At 48.0% G+C, this 19,158-nt stretch overlaps 1 protein-coding gene and 1 long non-coding RNA gene across 3 annotated transcripts in view; one reads left to right on the top strand and one right to left on the bottom strand.

Moving 5' to 3' along the window:
* The window catches only part of LOC144165246 (uncharacterized), a 67,612-nt gene extending 65,281 nt beyond the window's left edge, over positions 1-2,331 (bottom strand). For both annotated transcript variants that reach the window (XR_013321420.1, XR_013321421.1), the window contains exon 1: positions 2,086-2,331. This is a non-coding gene — a long non-coding RNA (uncharacterized LOC144165246). The remainder of the gene's footprint in view (positions 1-2,085) is intronic.
* Positions 2,332-2,748: 417 nt separating this feature from the next.
* Positions 2,749-18,306, top strand: LOC144165038 (uncharacterized; the record flags this gene model as incomplete). Its single annotated transcript, XM_077695198.1, is given in 3 exon segments — positions 2,749-2,935; positions 14,245-14,288; positions 18,153-18,306. Coding segments are annotated over 3 exon segments (328 nt in total), but the record flags the coding sequence as incomplete, so codon positions are not given.
* Between the last annotated feature and the right edge of the window lie 852 nt (positions 18,307-19,158).

Genomic DNA, 19,158 nt, shown 5'->3' with positions numbered 1-19,158 from the left:
TGACGCGATGGACGCATGTGGAGAATTAACCAATGTGGTGGTGACCCGTGCGGCGGACACGGGCACAGCGAATGCGAGAGTGCCGCGACGGCCGGGCAGAGGCTATTTAATCCCGGGGCACAGGCCGAGAGGGAGAGACATCAGAAAACGCCACAGCAGGAAGGTCAGGTGGCACGAGTCCGAGGAACAAGCCGGGGGTACGAGGCCACGCCATCGACCAGAGCTACGTCAGCCTGGGCCGGAGTGGACCGACGTGGCATCGGCTCCTACTTCCGCGTCGTACCACCAACCTGTGCTTAGGTGGCCCAAGCGGCGACGGTCGGGCGCCTATGTACAGCGAGCACGCACCGTCAGCTAACGCCTTGGCGGTCCCCACGCGGCGACGTTCCCGGAGCTCCCCAGTGCTACCTGCTACCACGGCGACGGCCCCGAGGCCAGGGGTTGCTTCCTGCTACGAGGGCTACCATGAGGGGTAGCTGAAAAGCGGTCCACCGTGTGACTACCGCGCACAACTGCGTCGGTACCACCACCACCGGCACCGCTGCAGCGAACAACGACGACCACCAGCGTGTCACGGCCAGGCTACGGCTACGACACGTCAGCGCCGGAGACAGCGGTAGGCCCGTCAGCTAGGGACTTGGGTATTATATGACCCTTGTTGTTAAGATCGTTAACATGGACGTTGTACAGAGAGGAACTAGGACTGGGTGCGTTATTAAGGACTTATTATAGTGACTTTTGGTTTGGTGGCTTTTCTGGGTTGTTGTTATGGATTAGTATTTAGGAATTTATTTGGTTGAGTTCTTTGGTTGCTTTGTGTTTATTTTGCTTAGGGGTTGTAGTTGTACATAATAAATGTGTGCTGTGGTAAACGTGCCAACGATTCTCCCGTGTCCATTCTTCTGAGCTGGTCGAGACGTGCCACAACGCGCGACAGTGATAAAATGTGAAATGTGTCTTGACTTGAGATGTGTCTTGTGTTCAGCGACTTGAGTGAAATGTGTTAAATAAAATTTGAGTTTTGATTGTTCCCCAACATTGTGTTCATATATTACATAAAGCGTCAAATAGCAGCTGTGTACGCGGTAGGTTATTGCTGAAAGCATATTGACGAAGTGCTGGAAGTGCGGTACCTTCATGGAACGGACAAAGCGTGGCGTGCATGCGGACCGTTAACGCACACTACGCGTTCCTCTGTTTCGCGAAGAATAAGAAAACTTTGTTGATTCCTGGCAGATTGCTGGGCTCGGCTTCCTCTTAGCCTCACGGCTGCTGCGGCAGCTTCCTCGGCCTGTTGGATCGCCCAGGGTTGCTTGTCCAGGCCAGAACTGAGCCACTGACCAGCGCAGTCCGGCGCTAGAAGGTATTTTCGTATTCCAACCGTTTACTTTATTCGCCACCACAGAAAGTAATTTAAAATATTGTTTAAAAAAATCTCTTCACGTGTTTTATCTAGTCAAAAACTAAAAATCCCAGAAAAAGTAATCATCATCATCGATTAGCGACTTTTCGCTTCAATTGGCGACTTTTAGGAAGCGTCCTGGCGACTTTGCCCCCCAAAAAATTAACAGCACTGCACCTCCCCATTTAGTCACCTTATCTCGGTGCCCATTTGGCTCGAATGTAATTAGAGCCGAAAGGCATTCCAAAACCTAGTGTAGCAGCACAAGTTGGCATTTGAGTCAAATGACATTTGGTTCGAATGACATTCGGACGCTGGTGTAGCAGGGGCAGCATCTGTTTCACTTCGGCCGGATGTGTGAATCGAGTGACAGACAGACTAAAATTTCTGCCTTTAAGTAACCCAAGAAAGTATATCGTCTTTAAAAACAGCCTTGGGTTTCTCTGAAAAATCTTTTTTATTCTATTCTCTTTTTAGAAACCGATTTGTCTCAAACGCACTTGACATCCCGCGCATTTGATACCCGCATCAGAAGTTTGACATGCCTGGTCATGTTACCTCAGACCTCGAACAAACTGGATTGTTGCGCACTCACAAAAGGCGATCGACACAACGCAGGTGTTCTCTTCGTGGCCACTGTATCGCACTAAAGCGAACGGTGATAAAGCGTGGATAACACTCACCTGGCCTAGAAAGCTCTGCGATATGCACGTTGCAGTCGCACAAAACATGCGGGCGACCGACGAATGCGACGTTGTAAAGTTTTCCAGGATTAGATATCTTGCTGCAACACCACTGCTTGAAACGGTTAGTACGCGATATCAACGTTCAAACAGCGTGCACAAACTTTTATGGCACACGTTATGCAACAAGTGCAAACTTCATTTGCAGGCACAACGGCACAAAACAACAAAAAACTAAAAAGAACAAAAAAAGTGTTCGTCAGCGTTGCTAGACCAAAAGCTCTTCCGCTAAAGTCGCTAGATATTGATCGTAATGTAATATATCGTAAATTAATATTATCAAAGCAGTAAAATAACATTTATATAAGCTAAACAAAGCCGCTAAATTGATTTATTTTATTTGAAGGTTAGAAAAACTGCAAACAAGAAAATGTACTTCGCTGTTGCTAGACTCAAATAATCTCCTCTTCAACGCTGCTAAAGTTTCTTAATAATTATAATATAATATAATAATAAAGTTTTCATTCTCAAAAGTACAAAATAACTTTTCTAATAATTAGTAAAAGCCCCTAAATGTGTTTTGATTAATTTTATTGGAAGGGTTCTCGTAAGTTTTTAAACAACACGAGCAGACGACACTTTTCAAACGGTCGGGCGGTCGGTTTCATTGGGCGTACACTCAGCTTGTCTTGCGCTTGAACTACAGCTTGCGTATTGAAAATGACATCGAAAACCAACTTTGACAAAGTACGTCCGTATGTCCGTGAAGAAGACTGCAGAAAGCCCCAAGGCTACAACAAACTTCGCTACGCAAACGCAAAACGGGATGAACTGGCGGACAACCTGCATGGTAAGCCGCCTCGGTACCAAGTCGTACGTGCAGCTCGCAAATCGTGTTTCTGCGCAAGGTTACTTAAATGTATACTTGTGATTATTATATTCTGTGTGTATAGAACAGGTGCGTGCAGACGGCCAGGGTGACCACCTAAATATATGTCACAGACGCTCGGACGACGATTTTTGTTTGTGGCACTGCCATAATTATGTTCGACACGCTTAAACGATGCCAGTGTTGTCTGTGACTAAACAGTAACGGTAAATCAACTGCTGGGCTTACAAAATTTTCATTATTAGGGCTTTGTCGTATTATCCAGCATCCAGTTTTGGAACACACGTGGGTCTGTTATCAAAGGCCTTTGAAGTCCTGAAATTGAGAACTGTCGGGGGGACCTCGTCACATGTCGTAATTTTAGTTGGGAAAACGCAGAAAGCGGTTTTGCAGGTTTTTAAACATCCCTAAGCGTAATCAAGACAATCAATTGAATCAGGAACCGTAGACGCTTCCTGAGTACGTAAAAATTCGTATCAGCATGCAATCATGCACAGAAAAATGATATTAAATATGTACTTCGAGACATAGCTCTTAATAGGATGATGAGAACGCAGAAGCATTTCTCTTGTCTGGTTCATCGACGAGATTCTGCCGATGGGGATACCCTTTAAAGCCTTCTGACAATTTGAGAACAAAACCAAAACCGATAGTTTTCTTGGAAATAGTTCTTCCAAGATGTTCGTTCCATGGCCCGTTGAGCCAACCCAAGTATGCTTTCAAGATGATTAGTAAGGCGCCAGGTTTACGCTCCAATAGACCCTATGCAAAATGCGCCCCGCCATCTCACGTCGACTCCGGTAACTAGGTCCGCCATTTTGGTACGGTCGTTTGAAACCGAAACCAATTAGCAAAACATAGAAGGCGGGCATTGACCGCTCTTGGTGATGGACTACAATGCCGGAGCATTGCTTCGTGCCGCAGAGCACGCAATGCAGAATTACCGGTTCAAATGGAGAAAAGGTACGTGAAGTTCCACGCTTTTGAACGAACTTTGTGACGCGAACTGTGCCGGCGCGAGCAACCTTTGTGACACGCTGGGCGCGGTGCGCTTGGAGCGAATATTTGTCATTGGTTCGCTAAGCGCGGGGTTCCGTAGTCGCTGTCCGTATGAAAAATACAGCTGCGTTGGAGTTCTCTTGTCCAGCCTTTGTATTCTAAATGAAGCCTCAGCGTGCGCCGCCTATTCACGCGACTGAGAGCGGCGCTCGACCGGGAAAACAGTACCACATGTTGCCAAAATTAGGCTGTTTCTTTACTCGTCCCTGTGGCTCTCCGCCCGCTTCATTTCATTGTTAAATGGTACCGCGCCTACACGGGCCTTTATCTTACCTAGGGCTGTAAACAAACTTTTCTTGCCGCACTACGCCGTCGAAAATTTCCTCTGTGGCGGGCGCGCACGGTATGGGAGTGTGTTGTTGGTTTCTTTACGTTGCATTTAGCCGCGTGTCGTTGCAGAAGTGGCGAACGCTGTTTTATGATGATCTAACGGTGGAAAATTCGAGCTTTTGCACTTGGTTCCCGATTTTCCGGGCTGAAAGGTTTGTTGTTACGTCAAGTTAACTTGGTGCCCATTGTCATTCCAGCAACGATGTATTTACTGTCGAATATTTTGCGACTAAAATACACACTCACTCCTCTAGTTTGTCACACGCTGCATGCATGCCTCCGACGTAATGATAGTGGCCATTGATGTAGGTAGCTGAGACAATTTTCAAGTTTTATTCAAAAAGAAAACGGCCACAGTTGCATCAGGCTGCTGCGCATCAGCTTGAGAGCTTTTGCGTTTTTTGTATCCACAGTGAAAATCCCAGTAAATTAAACTACTTCGCTGATTTATAGCGCGTGCAGTATAGCAAACTGTGGATATAAATGGAACAAAAAGAAGCATTCGCGCACCCCTGCATGTCGCGGTCCAGTAAACGCGACGTTGCCCAGCCTCTGCGTGCTCTGCGTGCTCCTGAATGCTTGCTGGTAGCTCATAGGTGACCCTTCGGGTGCCAAGCCAGTCCTTGTTTCTGTCACTGGCGGGGGGGGGGGGGGGGGGAGGGGGGGCGGGAGGAGCGGGAGGCCAGCACAACTGGGGCAAAAAACTCATTCCCAAGGCTACCAAGTTTTCTCCCAAGCACCTGCACGGCACTTTGTTGCTGCTCGCATTGCTCCTGTACTCGACGTGCATCGAACAGACGCATTGGCGAGGGAAGGGAGGGGCCATTTTATCGCGGGCTTCTCCAGTCAATGTTTTGGACACTCGCTGGCTTGATGCCCTGCTGTCTCGGACGTCCCCACTGTTGTGGCAGCTCAGTGCACGCAAGCTTTGGTGGCGCCTCTTAAAACCTTCGGCTTGCAAGAGGGCGAGTAGGTGCACAGCGCGTGTTTCCGTCTCCAAAACGCCGCAACACCAAAACTTCCGGTGACGTCACACAAAAATAAAAAACAAAAAACAAATACGCAGAAGCCGTTTATGCATTAAGTAGTAATAAGGATACTCATAAAAAGTAAAAATATTGCTGCATATGTAAGCATTTGCATCAAAACGTTTCACGCATTAACGAAAGTGGGGCGGATGCGCCACGAGCGCCTACTAGTGGTAGCAGCAGTTATAAAAAAAAAATAATAATATAATAATAAACAGCGGGCGAGTGCGATCATCGTACAGGAGGCGATGGCGCGCTGCTTGTGTTTACATTCTCGAGTGACAATGGTTGTGATGGCTGTGATCGCATTGTTGTTCAGCAGTATGCCAAGCTTTTCACATGGACCATTTCAGTGCGGTTTCTTGCCCCGAGGCCCGTCGCCGAACCTGTAATTATCAATGTAATTATTAAGGGTATTTACTAATTAACAGTGAGCGGTAGCGGTATGGTAAAAATGCACACAGACTGCCTTCTATGCGAGTTGTGAGCCGGGAAAGCTGCTTGGCGTTCCGAGTAGACGGAACGGTATAAGCAAGGGCTTTCTCGAAATCCCCGTCACCTTATCTTCGCTTGATAAAGAGCGCATCCTGCACCTGTAGTAACTATTTTTAGTCAAGTTCACGAACAAAAACACAGCCTCCGAAAAAGTTGTAGTTCTGTGTAATTTATTTCTGAAATGCAAGGGCGGAAAGTACATTGCACGATTCCTTTCTCAGCCAGCTAACAAACGGTGATATAATCGCTGAGTTGGGACCATTTTTGCAGGGGCCGTGCTCACATTTCTCGAAATTTCTATTTCCCCAGAACGCGTATGTGTCAAAATTGGAAGGTTAGCAGCAAAAGCAGATAAAGAGAGCGTTAAAATTAAACTGCACCTGTTGACTGTCATTCGCGAACGGTTTTGTTTATTGACCGTACCATCTAACAGTGGTTCAGAGACCAGAGTCACGTCACTTTGTTGGTACAGTGTAGGGTACGGGGCATCTCATAGCACCATTCCCTAGTAGGCTGCATTGCAGGTGCTTAAAATATAAATTATAGCCTACATCTGAGAATGTATTTCCCAAAACCTGTGTCACCGAAATCATGCAGGTGCCACTGACAAAACTTTTTTCACTTATTCTCTACAACTCCAATGCCGCTATCTACCACCAGCTCAGCAGTAATTGGCGACAGTGCCAGTGTTTCAGTAAACTACTTATGTACTTTATTGCCGCTTTCCAGTTTTTGCTACAATTTGCGTAGACTTTTTGTCCCATTAATTGCAATTTTTGAGGTGAAGATGTGTGCTAGCAGTCCCTTTTTCTTATATTGATTTGATCAATCGTGTGGGGACACAAACCAAAAAAAAAAAGATTGCACTTTCCAGCCACCTCATTGCATAGAGGTGATTCCTGTACAAGCTGGGTCAACTTTTCAAGTGTAGTCACACGCCAGTAGCATCTTCTAGTGGTAACAAGGGCCGAGCACCAGGCTTGTACCTATTTTCTCAATAGGTGCCCGGCACCACCAAGGCACATGAATGCACATGGTGACTTCCACAGCAACGTTGCACACTCTACTCAGTAACCGCCTGTGGTAGGACATGCCGCCAGACTCTCCCTCCCTTCGGCAATGCGGTGTTGTAGAAGGCCGGGGCCCCACCAGATTGACAAAGGTCGGAAGCCCCTCGCAAGGGTAAAGGCAGCTTTCCAGGCGTGAGTTATCCTTTCAAAAGTCCGCACTCGACCAGGGACACCTGTACCCATTAAAGAAACCAGTGGGTGCCCGGCGGTGCGCAGATTCGAACCCAGTACTTCCCCCATATGAGGCAAGTGCAGTACCTCTGAGCCATCGCTGATGAGGCATAGCCACATTCCGTTTCTGCAGTGCACTGCAGAAAAGTTGTGTCCACGTAATCCAGGAACACACTGACCGCCAGACTCATAGGCTTTTCTGCAGAGGGTTTTCTGACACCAGTGCTTAAGGCAGTTGCAGACTGCCTCTGTATTAAGTTTAAAAGGCAAAACGAAAATGCACAATCCCCATGAAAACAAGGTGAAAGTGATGCTGTATCTTCATAAGCCGTCGCACAACACAAAGAAAATTATTTCATGGCGCAGTGTTCGAGTAGTGTTTTCCGCACCATGAAAGCTGTCCAGGCTGTGCACGCAAAGGTGATGGTGGAGGTGTGGGTCCTATACAAAAATTACATTGTTGTGTTCATGAGAAGCACCAACTTCACAGTCTCAAGCACTGGCATGTTCTCTCACCGCGGCTTCATGGCTGTAAACGAGGTGTGCTTGAGAAGCAGCGGCTTTACAGCCCGAGGGCCTCACATGAATCCATTCCAGCGTACTACATAAGTCTGCAATTCTTGCCATAGCCTTTTAGTCAGAAGCAACAGCCCACCTCTGCAAAGGAGCAACATTAGCACCTCGAAGGACTGACATCAAACCATTGCAACCTGCTGGGCAACCGGTTCCTATTCTTACTGCAGCTGTACAGCCAGAATATTATTGAAATGCAGCAACATGAAGCGCTAAGGTCCTGAACTATTCTGATATGCCGCATCATTTTCTATTCTTACAGCAGCTGCATAATCAGATGCAACTGTGCATGCTTGAAAATCAGTGACACATCACTCTAAAGCCCCTCCAACTCGTCATAGTTGCTAGAACAATAATAACTTCCAAGTGTATGGAAGAGGTGTTGAATCTAAACAAACTAAATATTTATAGGAAGTCTCTGAAAAAATTGTCCCACTTGGTAGAATAATGGCTCTATCGTTGTAAGGGGACGCTGGACACCTGACTGTTTGCCAATACACTTTGTAAACTCCTTTGGAAAAATTTATACTCTAGTGTTAAACTGCACAAGCACCAAAATGTAATCATGAAACTCCAGCCATCACTATGAAGCACAATTTCAAAAGCACATTTTTATTGCTCACGAAGGTCATTTTACAAACTCTGAAGAAAAATAAAGGAAAGATAAACTGCTGGGTTCATTTCTCAGAAATGCACTGCACAATTCCAAAATAACTTTAATAGCTGACGACACTTCAGACAGAATCCAACACTGCCAACAAAATAACGGCAATTTGAGATCAGTACACCCTTTGTCGGCCCCTTTGATGCCACTTTCATTAGCAACGGGAACAACGAACCAGCAGCGTAGCAGGCATAATGAAACACTGCGTGTAAGTGGATTTTTAAAATCAATTTATCAAAAACACGTGAAGTAATGCCGCGGGGCCACATACTTTCAGCTTTCTGCAATGACGGGGTCCAAATCCAGCAATGTCTTTGGTTCCTTTTTCATAACTTGTAAAGAATACTACTGTAGTGTCCTATGTAGTGGCGCTGTCATCCCGTACTCCAGAAACACAGCCGCGTGTGGAAATTGCAGCACACAAAACTGACAACTGTCAACCTCCGTAGCCCGCGGTTGAACCTGCTTCACGTGTGGCCGCCTCGAGGTCACTTTCAACAGTACTGTCGAAGTTTGCGTCGCGGGTGTGGAAGAGTCGCCGAAATTGTTCCAGAGGAAGACGCTGAGAGTGTCATGAACATTCTTACTGTTCACACTGATAATTAAGCGTACGGGTGTCTACTTTGATGTCGGGGTTCAACCTGTTTCTCTGGCATCACCCCGGCACATCATAAAATTTTTAGTGGACACTGACTCAGCTGTATCGATAATGGGAGAACAAAGCTTTCAAAACCTGTTCAGAGACCATGCCGAGCTGAAGAAATCGCAACTAACATTACTGGATTTTTCACGTCGACAAATTCCTGTGCGTGGACAGTTCCCTGCCCTCACTGTGCACAAATTGGAAACAGCTGTAGTGACTTTCCACATTACCCAAGTGGAACATCACTTCTGGGTATTGATGCCGTACAAGCTTTTGGCCTCCAGATTGTGGGCACAGAATTACACTGCCTTACTGTGGCCAAACATTGACACAAACCAAGTAAAACGTTGACACAAGGCCCCAAAATGCTACACCCCGAAATGCATCCACAGCACTCAAACAAGTTGTCACCGCCCACCACGAAACCATGCGAGTCTGAAGAAATAGTGTCTCTGGTGACGTCTGTACGTCAAGATGAACTGAGACAAGTGACAGTGGAGGATAACACTCTACGAGAAGTTTCCTGTTACGTGCAGACATCGTGGCCGCCCCGCAAGAATCAGGCACCTAAGCTGACTCCATACTATGAAGTCCAAAAGGAGTTGACAGCAGTTGATGGCATGCTCTTCCGTACTAAGCGCATCGTAGTTCCTGTCAAGCTCACAGCAACTTTTGTCCAGCTGGCTCACAAATCCCAACCTCGTATCGTGAAAACCAAACAATGCCTACAAGAGAAGTATGATGGCCAGGGTTAGTCAAACATGATTAAACAGCTATCTGCAGTTCCGTTTGTCAGCACGCGGAAAAAAGTGCCAAGATCTCACCCACACCACTTCAGCCAATTCCTCTTCCTGACAAACCTTGGGACAAGATAGCTATTGACGTTGTTGCTCCTTTTCAGCGTGCACGTGGGGACTACCGATTTGCCATTTAAGTAGTTGATTATTTTTCAAAATGGCCAGAAGTGGCTTTTTGCACTGACGCTACCACTCACACGGTGACGAAGTTGCTTCTAGCACTCTTCGTACGTGAGGGTTACCCTACTGAAATAGTGTCTGTTCATGGTCGACTTCACATCAAGGGAATTTGAGTCCTTCCTTGAAGACCGTGAATCAACCACATCTTTTCTGCGGTGTACAACCCACAGGCAAGTGGTCTCGTTGAGATTTGATCGTATACTGAAGTCATACATTCAACTGGCTCTGCTCGAGCAGCGTCCAGTGAAGGAAACTGTGACCGAGTACTTGGGAGTATACAGAGCCACCCCTCGCAGCACCACCGGTCTCTCCCCGGCCGTTCTTCTACATGGCCGACACATGAGAACTTCTTTGGACGTCATTGGTCAGCTGACAGCTGACTTCAGCACAAATCCTTCACGGGAGATGAGCCCGCTAGGAAAAAAAGTCCCAGAGTGTGAACGAAAAAGTAAGGCATACGCTGAGCAACAGCGAGCTGCAAGAGTCCCCAAGTTCCTAGCTGGCACCTACATACGAGTGAAGAAACCAGTTCCTGGGCCAGTTCCTGGCTCCAAGTTATGGACCACTATTAAAAATCCTCAAAAAAATTGGCCGCTGGTCCTTCTATCTGGAAGACGGTCTAACTTGGAACGCTTCACAGCTATCAGCGGTACCAAAAGAGGCATCACCCAGGGCAAGAAACTAAGGACAACTCTTGCACGTACAACATGCCCCTGTTGACGGACTACCAAAGTACAGCTGCACCATCGAAGACTTGGATCACTGCACCTGGGGGTCCGCCACAAACACAATCTGCGAGTTCATCCGCAGATCAACTTGAGTCTTCACGCGCTGTACCATCACATGTGCCACCGAGCCCACCACAGCCGCAAGGTTCGCAGCCACAAAGTCTGGCTCCAGGCTCTGGCACTGAGGAGTGCAGTGTACCGGTAGAGGAAATGGACTCAATGCCAGGGCCACCACCTGACCGGCCCAGGAGAAATCGCAGACCTCCAGTGCACTTCCAAGATTACGTGCAGTGATTCGACAGCTGTCAGGGCTCATACAGACAGTGACTGTATTGTGATTTCTGCACACAAACAGTGACCGTATTGGTGATTTGTGCAGACAGGACTGTCTAGTCTAATGATTGTTTGTTCCCCGGGAGGAAAGATGTAGTGGCTCGCAGAAGCACCAGGTGCCACCATATTATCCGTAGATGCCAACATGTGCACCACCTATGTAATATGCGTACACACACACACACACACACACACACACACACACACACACACACACACACACACACACACACACACACGCACGCACACACACACGATGTGCAGTGCAGTGCATCTGTACAGCCGACATAACTACTTATGCTTACGAACAACCATAGTCCATAGCAGTCATGAAACACTCTATATAACGCCAGCGCATTTGATTACCTGAACAATATTCGCGCTCGTTCATAGTGCTTTGTTTGTAAGATACGCAGTCTCAGACGATTGTGTACAGGATAAAAACGCATCGTTGCTCCGATTGTACTACCACCCAGAGCAACCTGCGAAACCACTCCGTAAAGGATACCTTCCGTTGTCCATTAGAGTGAACTAGAATGTGAGTTGTAACACCAGCTACGTAGGCCTCACGTTTAACGTCGGGTGAGCCCATGTTCACAGCCAGAAAAAGAACCCTTGTTAGCTTGTCACCACTGCTGTCGTAGAACAAAGCCACTCAAATTCCATCAGGGAGATTTTACACAGACACACATCACACCAGAAACAAATAAAGCCAGGGACGTTCTCGGCAGGAGATAGGTGACGACGATACGAGTAAAAACAGCCCACCACGACTTTCTCACGCACAAATGACGACTTGGCAAGACACACACGGCGCAGACGACTTTAGAGCCTTATGATGTACTACATTCGTACAGTTCCTACACAAACTTCGTGGGACGAATAGCACACATCAGAAAACGCCATTGTGTTTTTTTTTTTTTTTTTTTTTTTTTTACGGGTGCTTTCTACCACTAGTGCCACTAGTAGGCGCTCGTGGCGCATCCGCCCCACTTTCGTTAATGCGTGAAACGTTTCGATGCAAATGCTTACACGCGCAGCAATATTTTTTACTTTTTATAAGTATCCTTATTACTACTTAATGCCTAAACGGCTTCTGCGTATTTGTTTTTTGTTTTTTATTTTTGTGTGGACGTCACCGGAAGTTTTGGTGTTACGGCGTTTTGGAGACGGAAACACGCCCTACAGCAGGATGTGACTCCATGCTCCACTGCAACCCGCCGGGCACTCGCACGATGCCTCCCCCAATCGCCCCACTGTTCGTCTCAAAGGTGAGGCACACAACTTAGGGCCGGCCACTTTTCTTCTGGGAGCGAAAGCAGCTGCCGAGCACATGGATGAGGCCCAACCTGCAAGAACAGAGAGAGTATCAGTAAATAACACTCAGTGAAGAACAGGACTAGTCCGCTACAGTTTATGGTAGAGGGACAGAGCAGAAAGAAGTGGCCGCAAGGAACAGACTCAAAATGACCACATTTTGTGTCTTCCTTAACACTGTTGCAAGGGCAATAATCTACACCTGAAACAGCATTATGTCAAAATTGTTTGTCAAGTTCGAGCGTGCAAGTATCTCTGCATGCTTTGTTAATGCATTTTTCAAGAAAAGGAAGTTTAACATTTAAAAACCTCAGCGTGGGTAATGATACCAGTACCCGCATAATCGTCTTCGTCATAACTTAAGCAAGCAATAATATGAGTATCTGGAACTCACTTCCAGAACCTTTCGAGATAAACATTCGGGCTATACCGATGACCCATCGAATTAAAAAAAAAATCTTCTAGTTCAGTGAGTTCGAGCTAACGAGGTTTTACTGTATTATCTATTCGTGCACACCAAAAACATGCGCTTTAGAAACAAACACAACCACCCCCACCGCCAAAAAAGGAGAAGAAAGACACACAAACAGATTTTTGCGCAGAAGATGCGCAATAAATAATGAAAACACAAAAAAAGAAAATTCAAGGCGTATCTGCGCTTTTGTAGTTGACTTCGCCGCAAAGCACGATTGCTTTGCGGCAAACGCGCGGGCGGACGACCGTCACGGAAAACGGCCGCAACCTTTCCATAAACATCTTCGCCAACAATCATCCCGTAAATTCGATGTACAGCATTTGAAAATACCTAATCCACCCACTAGCGGTATGGTCTGGCGATTGTCGCTTTCCTCTTTCAGAGTTACTGCAACAGGGTCGCCGCTGCGCATTTGCCTGGTAAACAACGGTGAACAAAGTGCCATACAAATGCTCATACCGGTTAACTCGCGTCAAGTAAAAAACAAAGAAGGATTTACTTACTGCGAGGCGCACGTGTTTGTCCGCACCGATGAAGGCGAGCAATGCACCTCGGTGGCTAGGCGGCATGCCCTGCTCCGCTGCTGCTCGGATGGGTCTTTGGCGCGGCACCCCGAGTTGTATGAGTCTTCGGACACAGTCGGCAGCGCAGACAAGTCCTTCGTCCACAATCCGCGGTCGGGAGCCAGAAAACGCCGTCCAGTTTGAGCCATACCGCGTTACCGTCACCTGCCTCTTCCACAGTAAACAATACGAGACTTCCCCGATCGGCGCCCCGTACCAATATGGCCGACGGTCTCGTTTACATCAATGTTGCTAGATCACCAAGCAATTTCGCATAGGGTCTATTGCGCTGCTAATCACGACGTCGCCGGTTCGATTCCCCGGCCGCGGCGGCCACTTTTCTGATGGAGGCGAAAAGCAAGAACTCCCGTGTGTACGAGATTTCGGCGCACGTTTGAGATCCCCAGATGGTCAAAATTAATCCCGAGCCCTCCACTAGGCGCGCCTCATCGCCTGCGTTCCATTGGCGCGTAAATCCCTACAATCAATCAAATCAGTAGCATTTCTGATTATTGTGTTGCTTCACAACTGAAAATACATTGCTCCTGGCGATAAAAGCACGTACCTGCGCAGCCCAAGGACGCCTGTTCGATTACCGCCTCGGTGGCTGCTTTTCAGTGGAGGTAAAAGCGAAAACGCGAGTGGGCAGAGATTTCGGCGCACGTCAGACATCCCCTGGAGCTCAAAGTTCATCCGGAGCCCTCCACTATACGGTGCGCCTCGTGGCCCACGTGTAGGCTCCGCGCGTTAAACCGCAAAGCGTTAAATTAAAAAAAGAAAAGCCCCGGGCCCACAAGGCCAGTGTTTCCGTTCTGTTACGACCAAATGCCTTGTTCATTTTCAGCGGTCGCGCAAGCGGAGCCACGTGACCCGGCCACGACCTCTCAGGTACGATCTGAATGCGACATTCGGTTGGAATAAAATTAGCAGTGGCTTAGCCACGACCGGCTGTCGTGGGCTTAGCTCGGCTATGCCAGCTGATATACGTAGCGTGAGCTATAAGGTTCAGCTGGTTATTCCTGGTTGGGTTGTCTATGATAGCTGATTATCATACTTACTGCTGCTAGACGGATTTCCAATCCAATCTAGTCCAGTCCAGCCACTGCTCCTCGCGCACCCGCAGCACGGCTCTCCAGGAGCCACGCGAAATGGCTATCAAGCGGCTTCGACGCAGCGTCAGACTTCGCTACTGCGCAACGGAGGCGCACAGCTGGGCACGCGCCGGCGCCAGTGCGTCTGCCGCGGCTGTGACGTCACTCCTCTGGAATGCGCAGACCGGCGAATGTGCAGACCCAACTCTCTACACACGCGTACTCCAATTGAATCCAATTAAATAAAATCCAATTTAATCCAATGGAATCCAATCCCATCCAATGCTCCTCGCGCTTGCGTAGCACGGCCCTTCAGGGTCCATGCGAAACTGCTCAACCTCAGCCATTGTAGCTTGCTTTACAAAATGTGTGACCCTATCTGAAAGTCAACTACGGTACGCCCAGTGCATTCTGCATATATTTTTGGAATTTTAAATATATTTGTTGTGTTTTCGTTTTTTAACTTTGTCTTCCCTTTCTGCGTTCGCCTTCTCCTTTTCTTTGGGGCCGGTCCCTCACACACTAAATCTTGGGTACGCCGTTCAAACTACCCTGGCTTCTAAGATGCCCTCCTTCGAAATTTGGTTTGCAAAAAATTCCGATTAGGTAGAAAGCGCAGACGAAGGCGTTCCCACGAAGAGATGGCGCCCGAACAGAGAGGCGTCTGCACTGTTTCTCCATGTGAACACGTCTTCGTCTGCGCCTTCATCTTCGCGTCCACTGCCTCCCCCGAAAGGCTGCCGTAGCCCGAAGTTGATTTCTACTTGCACTCTTTTAAAAATAATTAGTGCCTTGTGGGATCATGTGTAACTTATCGCTTAGTTTTTTCCCTACTGTGCTAACATGCGTAATATCGCTGTAAGGAGTTTGCCCTCAAAGCAGAAGAGAGGCGGTTTTTATTGGCAGTTATAAGGGCCAGAAAAAGCTGATGCAATCAGAATGTGTCTTGATAAGCAATAAGTGAAAAAGACGCCGACACAAGTGTATGAGCAAGTTCGTAGTTACAGAAGTATATGTTTGTTGGCCGTGTTTGAAGCTACACACCCATAACAGTGCCAAAGCTGGACGAAAACTTCGAAGACAAACAGCTAGACAGGACAAGCGCTGGTCCTGTCATGTCTTCCAAGTCTTCGTACCCTTTTGGTGCTGTTAGATGTTGCCTAGAAATTCGCACTTCTTCGTCTGACACGTTTGCGCAATAATTATGTTCCTGAGCGAACAACGCCCAATGTCATGGCTATAAATAATCATTACCACTCAGTACACTAAATAGCGTACGCATAGTAAACAAGAGGTTCCCGTTACCCACCGCGGTGGCTCAGTGGCCAAGGCTGTACTGCTGAGACCAAGGACCCGTGCGTACGAGATTTCGGCGCCCATTAAAGATCCCTAGGTGGTCAAAAGTAATACGGAGCCCTCCATTACGGAGTAGGGAGCCTACATGCCGCCAGCTCCCTAATACGGAGCTCCTCGTCGCCTGCGTTGGGTCGGTGCGTTGAACCCAACAATCAATCAAATCAATGATTTCCTATATAGTACTTGATGAAATTGGTAGCTATAATTGCATACAGCCACAGTGGCTTGCGGGCCCGTGTAAAGGTGTCTGGCCGGGGCTCTTCCGCAATTTATTAATATTGTTCGGGAAGGAAATAACCGGTACCACAAACACAACCAGAGGTCTGCCCGTAACAGAAAATATTCACTGGCCCAGTGGCCCGTAAACTTTTGCTTCCAACTTTTATGGGAATAGACTTTTCCTTTCCGTGAGTGCGATCTCTAAAGCTTACTAATAACTTTCATGTGAACACTGGGTTTGGAGAAAGGGGAAAGTCGTACGCAGCATGGGATGCTTTCTTCGCCGCACAAAATCTGAAAATGTCTGGAGAAAGGAATAATTGCAATCAGGAAGCGCGTTTACATGAAGCGTGTTTATATAGATGCGACAGTAGCGTATCGTATTGGATTTGTCGCATTACCATACCGCATCGCATCACATTTCTCGGCTGGGCTCGGGTGTTGGGAACTTTAGGCTTAGCATCGGGGCGGATATTTGATCGCCGCTGTCTGTACAACTGCGGATGGCGATCCTTAACACATCTTTTCGCCATATTACCATCCCGCTTCGCGTATGTGGAACTTTATTTCCGCGATAATTGCCGTTTAAGTGATCGGTGTCCAAGACATCTGCCGGGGCCTGTCTTGATTCTTCCGCGCAGGTAGCGCCAGCTTTCGGCCGCTCGCCGCACCATGCGCCGCGGTGCCGGGTCTCGAACCTCCGCGGCCGTTCAGCATAGGCTAAGCATCGCGGCAGATATCTGATCACTGCTCTTAAAATCAGCGCTGATAACAACACCTAGCACAATTTTTCACCACACTAGCATCTACTTTCTCGCATGTGGAACGTATTTTTCGCGATCAGGCTGATTGAGACTACAAGCTGTTGGTACCGTGGTCTGCGCCGGTTCCAGCCGCTTTGTGGGCCGTGCAGGCAGGCGCGGCCGGCGTGTGCACGGACCGTTACCCAGGGCAAGTAAACGCTTCACGATTGCCTGCTGTATACATTTCTTGCGAACGACGTGCGGGATTTACACATTTAGCTGAACGATCGTCGTAGTTGCTCGGGTGGACCGGGGAAAGGCCCGCAGCTTTTGCTTCAGCCGCGATAGACGCCAAAACGAACACAAGCAACTTGCCGGCCACCTGAAACTGGCACAGAACAGGGAGGAAACTGGTAATGCCGGAAAAGCGCCCCACAACTCGCAGATATGACACAGGGCGGCGCTAGTCTCCAGTACGCATGCATGTAAACGCAAACGCCTCGATTATCGCCCGGCTTGACGAACCAATGCGATACGCTACTGTCGCTTTCATGTAAACACGCTCAGGGAAACCAGGACTCCAACACTTTTAACCGGCTGCAGACCTCGGCGAAAATGGTAATATTTCTGGATAATATTTTTCATTTCTAGATTAGTTGCAGTCCGTGATACCGATGTGATTGTTCTCGGGAATAAGACCTGCAGCAGCCCAGAAGAACTTGCTGCGTGACCCGCGAGTGTGAGCTGTTAATCGTAACCGGTTGTGCTCGCTCGATTGTGCGTGCCTCTGCACCGTAAATAGAAGGTGCATAGCTATGCAGTCTATGTTACCCTGGTATAAGGGCGTGCCACACCGAAGGTGGGCTCAAACGGGGCAAAAAACTGTGGTTGATTCCTCTGGCATAGGAATCGGTAAAACAAGAAAGTGAAACGTGCAGCGAAATCTGCAGCTGAGCATGATTTGCGGGTCGGCGGCTGTCTTGGTATTCTTGGCGAGCGGCGTCCTGCTGGCGGGTCGCTTCGGAAAAGCTGTATTGGCGTCATTTCCGTGACGGTATAGACGACAGCGAAATCTTGTGGTACCACGACATAAAACGCTGTCGTGTTAAAATATAAAACCTGAAAACGGACAACCATATGTATAACGCACTCTTTAGTACGAATGGTTGCTTCCCCGCAGGAAGACCCGGTGTGCAGGGGTGCACCCTTTACAGGCCGCTTGCTTATATATAGTTGTACAGGCGTCACTTCCGTGACGGATATGACGTCAGCGAAATCTTGGTGTATCCTGGAATCAAACACTTTCGTGTTAAAACCAGCGTCGGTGTGTGTCTCGTGCCCAGGCATCTAACGCGGCATGCAGTTCCACAGGCAAACGGACAGGAGGTGACCAGGGCGGCAGGCTTTCGCGGAAGCGGCTTCGGACAGTTCTCGGCGAAGTGGAGGACCAGTACTCGTCCACACCTGCAGGTGCCCGTGGCTCCCCGGCGAAGAAAGGTGAACGTGTACGCTTCAGCACCGGTTCTCACGCAGGGCCAGCTATGTAGGTTTGCACACCCGGGCCTAGCTCTCACTGTATTGCGCCTGCATACGCACCCATCCCAGGAAAGATGGAAGCATACAGTGGTGGGGCGTGCACTGCGATCGCGAGGGAACTGGTAACCTCATGGACTGGTAACATGGTAACCTAAAGGAGCCATGAAGACAAAATACAAGTTGGGCTTATTAGAAAGACTGCTTAGTCCCGATAACAATGATACCAATATCATCGCAATCTTCGAACAAATAACGGAGATATGAAGAAAACGTGTGAAGCAGTCGCGACCCCCTAGCCAATTTCGCGCAACTTTTCTGTGACGTCACGGAACCTTGTTTGTGCGATTGGCGGCCGCCTAACTCACCTGTCGCGACGACACATGACTGGACGTCTGTAATGAGGCCTATAGTTCCATTTGACTGCATCACTTGAATGCTAACGTGCAGTTAACGCACTGAAAATGATGTTTTATTGTTGGCTCATATGACCTCATTCTTGCTCATAACACGTCACTGTGGCGCAAAGTTTGAAAGCTCTTAAAAACTTCTTGCTTTTTTTCGTAAAAACATCTTTTGTGGCTGTAGTGGATCTGAGTGAGATACTGAATCCTAGTTCTTTCAAATTAAACGGAGTTGTATTTTCTCTTCATGGCTCCTTTAAATGGTAAAGGGGCGCTTTTAATAGTACGTGCAAGTTCGGTTGCTAATTGATGCGTGCAAACGATTGGCTCGTGTGCGCGCATACTTGTAGCCGGCAGTGAAGTACTGGGCCTTTTCGATTTATAGTCTGCGGGTAGTCCCGAGTATTGCTTC

This window comes from Haemaphysalis longicornis, unplaced genomic scaffold (genome assembly GCF_048455015.1).
Source record: "Haemaphysalis longicornis isolate Haplotype H1 unplaced genomic scaffold, Haemaphysalis longicornis Haplotype H1 scaffold_14, whole genome shotgun sequence".
Classification (NCBI taxonomy): domain Eukaryota; kingdom Metazoa; phylum Arthropoda; class Arachnida; order Ixodida; family Ixodidae; genus Haemaphysalis; species Haemaphysalis longicornis.
Note: the sequence above shows the minus strand (reverse complement) of the source record. Positions and strands in the feature narration are given on the sequence as shown.